The sequence below is a fragment of the Aotus nancymaae genome, unplaced genomic scaffold (genome assembly GCF_030222135.1).
Source record: "Aotus nancymaae isolate 86718 unplaced genomic scaffold, 86718_ANA_hifiasm-v0.15.2.pri h1tg000028l, whole genome shotgun sequence".
Classification (NCBI taxonomy): Eukaryota; Metazoa; Chordata; class Mammalia; order Primates; family Aotidae; genus Aotus; species Aotus nancymaae.
Window position 1 is genome coordinate 30,643,218 of NW_026988441.1, and position 9,524 is coordinate 30,652,741.

The 9,524-nt window shown below is 52.4% G+C and overlaps 1 protein-coding gene across 1 annotated transcript; it reads left to right on the forward strand.

Annotated features, from left to right (window-relative positions):
- The first annotated feature begins 1,221 nt into the window (after positions 1-1,221).
- Positions 1,222-4,839, forward strand: DNAJB1 (DnaJ heat shock protein family (Hsp40) member B1). Its single transcript, XM_012457792.2, has 3 exons — positions 1,222-1,480; positions 2,562-3,142; positions 3,440-4,839. The coding sequence occupies exons 1-3, from the start codon at positions 1,270-1,272 to the stop codon at positions 3,668-3,670; spliced, it is 1,023 nt and encodes a 340-aa protein (XP_012313215.1). The 5' UTR covers positions 1,222-1,269; the 3' UTR covers positions 3,671-4,839.
- The last annotated feature ends 4,685 nt before the right edge of the window (positions 4,840-9,524 follow it).

Here is a 9,524-nt window from a genome sequence, read left to right on the forward strand (position 1 = left end):
CCAAGGAACAAGATGATTTCAAATTTAGCAGCAAATCCTCTTGAGAAGGCAGTAAAGTGAAGGGGGTGGAACTGGGAGGACCTTGGGAGGTGAGCTTTTGTCCAGATCCTCACCTTGCTTTAGGAGATGAGAACAGAAGCCGTCTCCATCCCAATGGCCTTCTCCCCACAGCTGGGAGAATAGTGCTGGTGGGTTCTTTGTTCATTTTATTTTATTTTCTCATTGTGTTGGTTTTTTGTCTTTTTGTTTTGTTTGTTTTTTGTTTTGAGAGGGAGTCTTGCTCTGTCGCCAGGCTGGAGTGCAATGGCCCGATCTTGGCTCACTGCAACCTCAGCCTCCCAGGTTCAAGCAATTCTCCTGCCTCACCCTCCCAAGTAGCTGAGACTACAGGTGCGCGCCACCAGGCCTGGCTAATTTATTTGTATTTTTAGTAGAGACGGAGTATCACCATGTTGGCCAGGCTGGTTTCGAACTCCTAACCTCAGGCGATCCACCCAAAGTGCTGGGATTTACAGGCGTGAGCCACCGCTCGCGGCCTTTTGGTCATTTTAAATAGAGTCTCCTTATGTTGCCTAGGCTGGTCTCCAACTCCTAGGCTCAAGCGATCCTCCCGTCTTGGCCTCAGAAAGTGATGGGATTACAGGCGTGAGGCGCCGCGCCCAGCCTGGTGGGTTCTTTTATTTCCATATTACAAATAAAAGGGAGCTCCTGGGTTAGGCAGACACAGGCAGTTCGTGCGGCGTCACCCGGAGGGAGCCCACAGCGGGCCCAGCGAGACAAGAGCGAAGCAAGTTCATCACCTCATCGGGAAAGGACGGGGTAGCCCCGGGGGTAGCCCCAGGCCCCACCCCTTCCCGGAACTGCACCTTCGTCTTGGCTCCCGACCACTGACTCAGGCGGAGGGCGGGACGCAGGGTCGCTGGGGTCGCCTAGAGAGTGAAAAAGGCCACCATTGGCTCGTCCCGGAAGGTGGGCGGGGCCTCCTCCGACCTGGGTGCGCGCCGCGGGGAGGCGTTGCCGACGGCGGAGCGGGAGGGGGCGTGGCTCCGCGCGGGCGGCCATTGACGCCGAGGCCCCGCTCCGGATGTCGCGCGTCGCGAACTGGGCGGCGGCGATTGGCCGGCCCGGCTGGGGGGGCGGGGCGGAAGGTTCTGGAGGGGGCTGGCGGGCTCTGGAAGCTTCCGCCGGATGGGTATATAGAGTCCGAGACCGGGCGGCGGCGGAGCCGGGGTACGGCGACTGTGGGGCAGCGGGCCGCAGGCGGGGGCCATGGGCAAAGATTACTACCAGACGCTGGGCCTGGCCCGCGGCGCGTCGGACGAGGAGATCAAGCGGGCCTACCGTCGCCAGGCGCTGCGCTACCACCCGGACAAGAACAAGGAGCCTGGCGCCGAGGAGAAGTTCAAGGAGATCGCCGAGGCCTACGACGTGCTGAGCGACCCGCGCAAGCGCGAGATCTTCGACCGCTACGGGGAGGAAGGTGCGTGGGCGCGGCCCCGCCGTTTGACAGGCGGGGAAACCGAGGCACGCCGGCCGCTCTCGAGAGCCCCCCGGGGAGAACGCCCAGGGCCCGGGGGCCAAGCTGCCCCGCCCTCGGATTGGTGGCCGCGGGGTGGGAGGAGGAGCCTTGGCCCAGCCACTCGCCCAGAAGCTTCTAGCAAGTCTGGGGCTGCCCCTCCCTGGGCGCGTCCTCCCGCGGCCCCGAGCAGCCTGGGGTGCAGTACAGGGGGACGGGGGACGTGTGGGAGCCGGAGGGCGGACGATGGGGACGGCGCGGTGGAGCGCACTGGGGGCCGGGGCTTACCTAGGTTCGGCCGCCGGGGTCTGCAGGGCGGCGTCTCGGGCTCAGCTACGGGCGCGGGGCTGAGAATGCGGGCGCCGACCCTCGCGGGCTTGCAGGTCGGGCTGGGATAATCCCTGGGAAGCGATGACCTGGCCCCGGCCGGGCACGCAGGAGGCAGCGGCGCCCACTGCGGCCGCCCAGGTACAGAGAGCGGGGGCCTCCTCGTGGGGGAAGGAGAGCGGGGCTTTTTGTCCATGTGCTGCTTGATGACTCAGGCTGGATTCTGGGCTTAATTTGGAGGAATGAACTGACTTTCTATGCAAGCATGGTGGCAGTGAATGCTAGTGTGTGAGGATTCAAAAACTCCCCATCTATTTTTTTTTTCCTTATTTTTACTCTTCCTATCAGTGGCCCTAAAATGTTGAGAGTAAACACCGAAAGCCCACCCTGGACCATGTGTCTTTAGCCATCTCTTGGTGACACAGCCAGGAGGATGAGTCAGTCCAGGGCTGGCAGGGCATGGGTGGCACCTGGAGGTCGACACCTAACTGCATGAGTCCTTTGCCACTGTCACACTACATGGAAGTACTAGGGGAGGGGCGTCTCTGCTGCTGCAGTGAGAGGTAGAAGCCTGGGGTTCTTCCTTGCTCTCCCCTGACAGGCTAAAAAAAAGTTCCTCCCCCATGGCTTCCAAGCTTCCCCGCCTCCCCCGAAAAGGGAAGCTCCTTGAGAGAGGCTGCTGTTCAGCCATCTAACTGCTTCCAATTCTGCTTTTTAGGGCTAAAGGGCAGCGGCCCCAGTGGTGGTAGCGGTGGTGGTGCCAATGGTACCTCTTTCAGCTACACATTCCATGGAGACCCTCATGCCATGTTTGCTGAATTCTTCGGTGGCAGAAATCCTTTTGACACCTTTTTTGGGCAGCGGAACGGGGAGGAAGGCATGGACATTGACGACCCATTCTCTGGCTTCCCTATGGGCATGGGTGGCTTCACCAACATGAACTTTGGCCGCTCCCGCCCTGCTCAAGAGCCCACCCGAAAGAAGCAAGATCCCCCAGTCACCCACGACCTTCGGGTCTCCCTTGAAGAGATCTACAGCGGCTGCACCAAGAAGATGAAAATCTCCCACAAGCGGCTAAACCCCGATGGAAAGAGCATTCGAAACGAAGACAAAATCTTGACCATCGAAGTGAAGAAGGGGTGGAAAGAAGGGACCAAAATCACATTCCCCAAGGAAGGAGACCAGACCTCCAACAACATTCCAGCTGATATTGTCTTTGTTTTAAAGGACAAGCCACACAATATCTTTAAGAGAGATGGCTCTGATGTCATTTATCCTGCCAGGATCAGCCTCCGGGAGGTAAGGTGCCAGGTGGGGCGGTGTCTGTAGAGGGCGGTGGCTGCTCTTTGAAGCAGATAACTATTTGCTGAGCAAATTTGTTGGGGCATGTGGTGCGTGCCAGGTTTGGGGCACAAAGTGAACAGGACTGACCAGGATGCTGTCCTGGAGCTTCCATGGTGGTGATGTGTAGATCTGGGGACCAGGTCTTGGCTGCACAGGCCTGATGGGTCTTACTCTATGCCAGATGGCCTCTGGGCTCAAGAGCTGAGCCTCTTGAGCCATCTTCCATCTAATGCTGTCCCTTTGCTTTGCAAGGCTCTGTGTGGCTGCACAGTGAACGTCCCCACTCTGGATGGCAGGACCATACCTGTCGTATTCAAAGATGTCATCAGGCCTGGCATGCGTCGAAAAGTTCCTGGAGAAGGCCTCCCCCTCCCCAAAACGCCCGAGAAACGTGGGGACCTCATTATTGAGTTTGAAGTGATCTTCCCCGAAAGGATTCCCCAGACATCAAGATCCGCACTTGAGAAGGTTCTTCCGATATAGCTACCTGAGCTCCCCAGACTGACAAGGGACCTTTCCAGAGCTCAAGGATTTCTGGACCTTTCTACCAGTTGTGGACCATGAGAGGGCGGAGGGGCCAGGGAGGGTTTTCATACTGCTGAATGTTTACCAGAGCATATATTACAATCTTTCAAAGTCATACACTAGACTTAAGTGGTTTTTCGAGCGATAGGGCGTCAGGTGGTGGGAACAGCAGGAAAAGGCATTCCAGTCTGCCCCACTGGGTCCAGCAGCCCTCCCAGGAGGGGCCCACATCCTCCTCCTCCAGTCCCTGTCCAGGGGTGAGAGGCAGACCAGCAGCTGGACTTGATGCCTGTGTCCCTTTGCTTCTGGCTGCTAGATGGTGTCAAGCTGCTGCCAGACCCTGTACACTCCTCCGTCTCTGTTGTGTGATCAGTTTGTGATTTATTCTGTATTTGTCTCCCATGTCTTATTCTTCCCCTGAAGAATCCTGTCTTCTTTTTGGCCATCTCAAATTGAGAACCTCTAAACTATTCCTGCAGAACTGCCTGGCTGGCGCCCACAAGCAATACCTCTTGTTCCAGCAGGACCAAGGGAGCCAGTCTCCAGCAAGTGACTCCAGTAAGTGCAGCCACCTCTCACTCGAGGGTCTGGGAGCCTAGCCCCAGCAAGGGACCCTCTGGACCTCTGGCTCTAGGGAAGCTGAATGTGCTCACCATGGGTCACACTTTCCATTTCTGGAAGGCAATCTTGTCACACCTGGGCCATACCAGTGGCCTAGGTAATTTTTTGTTTCATGGACTCTGGACTCTTTCAAAGGGATCTGATCCTTTTGAATTTTGCACAGCCCTAGATATAATCCCTTTTGATAAAAGGGTCTTTGCTTCTGATTACAGGAGCACTGTGGAACGTTTGTAAATATGTTTTTATAATAATTAATTCCGTGTATAGTTGGTGTACACTCAAATAAAACCAGTCCCCAGCAGCCGCTGCTCTCTGTATAGGGCCATAATGGAATTCTGAAGAAATCTTCGGGAGGGAGGGGGAGTTGGAACAAATATCTGTTCCCTCGACACCAGTTGGGTGCTCAGACCTTTAGACTCATTGTAAGTTGCCACTGCCAACATGAGACCAAAGTGTGTGACTTGTCAATGCAGCGCAACAGCATTAAAGACTGATGCTAAACCTCAGGGGAGCAGTCCTGTGACTCTGTTTGAGGGTTCTGCTGGTTTGGGGGGTGGGGTGAGGACCTGGGCATCCCTCCAGGTGCAGTCAGGGTGGGAGGGTGGGATGGGCTGGAGGCAAGTACACTGCAAGGGAAAGATAAGTCTCCCTTCCTGGGCCAGAAGTGGGTTGGAGAACTTCCACCCAGACTCTGGGTCCAAACAACCAGAGACCCAAGCACACTGGCCTTGGGGATCATTTTTTGAAGGTTATAGTCAAAGGCAGGGTTGAGGGAGGCAGGGTCAGGTTCCTAATTCTCCTCCCTTTCTTCAGGGCCCCTGGCTTTTTCAACAGACCCCAAGGGGGCAACCCAGGGTCTGGCCTCTTAATTCCCTGTCACTACTTTCCTGCTAGAACTGGTTGCAGGTCCTGAAGGCCTGGCCAAACCAGAATTCCAGGGCCTGCGCAGGACTAGCCCCACCCTAGAGAAGACCCATTTCCTGCCTTGGCTTTATTTGTAGGCCACTGAAGCTGCTTTTACTTTAACTTTTTTTAAAGAGCTGGTTTTATTATAAGGTAAATAATTACTCAGGCTTAAAACAATGTATCGCTGCTTTGCTGCACCATGTTCTCAAGTGGACAGGCCAGGAGCAGGGCTCAGGGCTGTCACCACAGCACTTTGGGAGACCAAGGTGGGCAGATCACTTGAGCTCAGGAGTTTGAGACCAGCCTGGGCAACACTGTGAAACCCCATGTCTACAAAAAATAAAAATTCAGCCAGGGGTGGCAGCGTGCACCTATAGGCCCAGCTATTTATGTGACTGAGGCAGGAGAATCACTTGAGCCCAAGAAGTGGATGACCCAGTGAGCTGTGTTTGTGCCATTGCCCTCCAGCCTGGGTGACAAAGTGAAACCCTGTCTCAAGAAAAAAAAATACTATAAAAGTCAAGCTGGACCAGGCATAGTGGCTCATGCGTGTAATCCCAGCACTCTGGGAGGCCAAAGCAGGCAGATCACCTGAGGTCAGGAGCTTGAGACCAGCCTGGTCAACATGGTGAAAACCCCATCTCTACTAAAAATACAAGAAATTAGCCAGGCATGGTGGTGCGTGCCTGTAATCCCAGCTACTCAGGAGGCTGATGCATGAGAATCACTTGAACCTGGGAGGTGGAGGTTGCAGTGAGCAAAGGTGCTGCCGCTGCACTCCATCCTGGGTGATAAGAGTTTTGCTCTGTCTCAAAAAAAAAAAAAAAAAAATGTCAAGCTAAGGTTGCTTTTCCCTTCCCACTGAAACAGTTTGAGCGCTGAAAACGGTCTAGGGGCAGCCCTGTCAGGCCAGGAGAACTTTCTGTAATGACTGGAAAGTTCTATATACATCTTACAAATTCAATAAAATTAGAATCAGTTCCTCAGTCGCTCCTGCCACACTTCAGTTGCTTAGCAGCCACACATGGATACAGCCAGTGGCAATTGCTGGACAGGTCAAGTCTCAAGGGCTTTTCCCCAAAGGTAATACGGTGTCACTTTGAAGAGCAGCCACATTAAACCAGGAGATGCCACCCCCATCAGGAGGTGACCCCTGGAATATCAGAGCTAAGACATGTTTACCAAAGTATCCCAGGCACCAAGGTGACATTTACTGCAGAACTGACCTGACCTCATTGGTGTCACAAATCCCCAGGGTTGCCATCCCCACCCCCAAGTCTCCGTTATACACCAGCTCCCTGTGAACTTCATACAAAAGTGCACAATGCCTTAAGGTATGTACAGTTCTGGGAACTTCACAAAAAACACGACCAAGGAACCTACCCAGGGTGAGGAGTGGGGCACATAGGGGAAAATCTTAGTGGCAAAAGGGCCCACATGTTTTTGTTTGTTTTTTTGTTTTTTGTTTTTTGTTTTGCTTAAAGCCCACTGCTTGGCTTGTCTATCTTGGCCAGACATCTGGTGGACCCACATGCAAACTTTTCCCAAATTCTTGGGCTTTTTTTTTTTTTTTTTTTGAGGCAGAGTCTCGCTCTGTCACCCAAGCTGGAGTGCAGTGGTGCGACCTCTGCTCACTGCAACCTCTGCCTCCCAGGTTCAATCCATTTCAGGAGTAGCCGAGATTCCCTAGGGAAGGTCAAGCTTCCCTAGTAGCTGGGATTACAGGCACGTACCACCATACCCAGCTAACTTTTGTATTTTTACTGGAGATGGGGTTTAATCATGTTGGCCCAGGATGGCCTCAAACTCCTGACCTCAAGTGATCCACCCACCTCAGCCTCCCAAAGTGCTGGTATTATAGGCATGAGCCACTGCACCTGGCCTTTTTTTCCTTTTTTTAAAAAAGCATTTTTGTGCTTCTTCCAAGAGAGTGAGTCTGTGCTTACGTAAGCATAAACACAATTTCTAAATGTTCAGTTTTATTTTTTGACTGTGTAATCACAATACAAAACTGGAAAGGGTGCAGAGTGAAAGTCCTCCCTCCCACCCTGCCATCCGATTTCACACCCCCGAACTGAGAACCAGTGTTCCCAGCCTCTCCTGTACCTTTCCTGAGATGCTGCAGGAAATACATTCTCCTTTTCCTTTTTTTTTTTTTTTTTTTTTGAGATGCAGTTTTGCTCTTGTTGCCCAGGCTGGAGTGCAATGGCGCAATCTCGGCTCACTGCAACCTCTGCCTCCCAGGTTCAGGCAATTCTCCTGCCTCAGCCTCCTGAGTAGCTGGGATTACAGGTGTGCACCACCACCTCCGGCTGATTTTGTATTTTTAGTAGAGACAGTTTCACCATGTTGGTCAGGCTGGTCTCATACTCCCGACCTCAAGTGATCCGCCCACCTCGGCCTCCCAAAGTGCTGGGATTGCAGGCGTGAGCCTCTGCGCCCAGCCACATTTTTCTTTTCTTGCACTAGGAGTACATACTGTATACTCTGCTTATCTTTTCACTGGAACAAGCTGCTCTGAACATAAAGCATGAGGATGAACTTCCTCATTCCCGTGCTATTCCACACCTTTGTTCTGTCAGGCCCACCCAGATGGGTGTGAAGATCTAGGTTATTGTTTGGTGACTCCTGACTGCTCTGACGCCCATGCTGGAGTGCAGTGGTGTGATCTCCGTTCACTGCAACCTCCACCTCCCAGGTTCAAGTGATTCTCCTGCCTCAGCCTCCTGGGTAGCTGGAACTATAGGCTTGCACTAACAAGCCTGACTAATTGTTTGTATTTTAATAGAGAAGGAGTTGTTCACCATGTTGCCCAGGCTTGTCTGGAACTCTTGAGCTCAGGCAATCCACCTGCCTTGGCCTCCCAAAGTGCTAGGATTATAGTTGTGGGCCGCTGCGCCTGGCCTCAATCATTTTCTAATACAATAAAAAAAATACACCAAAAAAATGCAAATAAGAAACGCAGTGTGACCTTGGGCAGGTGGCCTAACCTCTCTGTGCCTCTGTTTTGTCAATTGAAAAATGGGCATAATAACTCTCTGCTAAGTCTATAAGGATTTTAAGATTATATAGATATTGACCAGGCACAGTGACTCATGCCTGTCATCCCAGCACTTTGGGAGGCTGAGGCAGGTGGAGGATCACTTGAGGCCAGGAGTTTGAGACCAGCCTGAGCAACATAATGAGACCCTATCTCTACAAAAAGGAAAAACATATATATATATAAATACATATGGCCAGGTGCAGGCTGAGGCAGATAGATCACAAGTTCAGGAGTTCGAGACCAGCCTGGCCAAGATGGTGAAACCCCGTCTCTTTTGTATTTTGTAAAAATACAAAAATTAGCCGGGAGCGGTGGCAGGCGCCTGTAATCCTAGCTACATGGGAGGCTGAGGCAGGAGAATCGCTTGAACCCAGTAGGAGGAGGTTACAGTGAGCTGATATTGTGCCACTATGCTCTAGCCTCCATCTCAAAAAAAAAAAAAAAAAGAAAGAAAAAGAAATACATACACACTAGGGAGAACTTTGTGTCATTTCTTATTACCATTATAGTCTTTTTAATTGAAAAAATAAAATTTTTTTGAGACAGTCTCTGTCACCCAGGCAGGAGTGCAATGGAGCAGTGTTGGCTCACTGCAACCTCCCTGCTTCAAGCAATTCTTGTGCCTAAGCCTTTCTAGTAGCTGGGACCACAGGTGTGCACCACCACGCCCAGCTAATTTTTGTAATTTTAGTGGAGGTGGGCTTTTGCCATGTTGTCCAGGATGGTCTCGAACTCCTGGACTCAAGTGATCTGCCCACCTCTGCCTCCCAAGGTGCTGGAATTACAAATATGAGCCCCTGCACCCAGCCATCATTACATTCTGTTTGTTTGTTGTTTGTTTGAGAGGGAGTCTCACTCTGTCACCCAGGCTGGAGTGCAGTGGCACCATCTTGGCTCACTGCAGCCTCTGCCTCCCAGGTTCAAGCGATCTCTTGCCTCAGCCTCCTGAGTAACTGGGATTATAGGCAAGCATCACCACACTTGGCTAATTTTTGTATTTTTAGTAAAAATAGGGTTTCACCATGTTGGTCAGGCTGGTCTCGAACTCCTGACCTCAGGTGATCAACCTGCCTTGGCCTCCCAAAGTGCTGGGATTACAGGTGTGAGCCACCACACCCGGCCATCATTATGTTCTTATGTGATGATTTTTTAATTACAACTTGTAACCCCAAAACTGAGGTGAGTCTGGGGTCTTGGGGGCCAGTGCTCTTTGATGTTCCAGGAACAAAATCTCCAGAGAAG

Bases quoted from the DNA above. Each gene is read 5' to 3' on its own strand.
- DNAJB1 (XM_012457792.2), top strand. From the start codon at position 1,270: ATGGGCAAAGATTACTACCAGACGCTGGGCCTGGCCCGCGGCGCGTCG. The intron at 1,481-2,561 runs GTGCGTGGGCGC...TCTGCTTTTTAG, and splicing joins CGACCGCTACGGGGAGGAAG to GGCTAAAGGGCAGCGGCCCC. The intron at 3,143-3,439 runs GTAAGGTGCCAG...TTGCTTTGCAAG, and splicing joins CCAGGATCAGCCTCCGGGAG to GCTCTGTGTGGCTGCACAGT.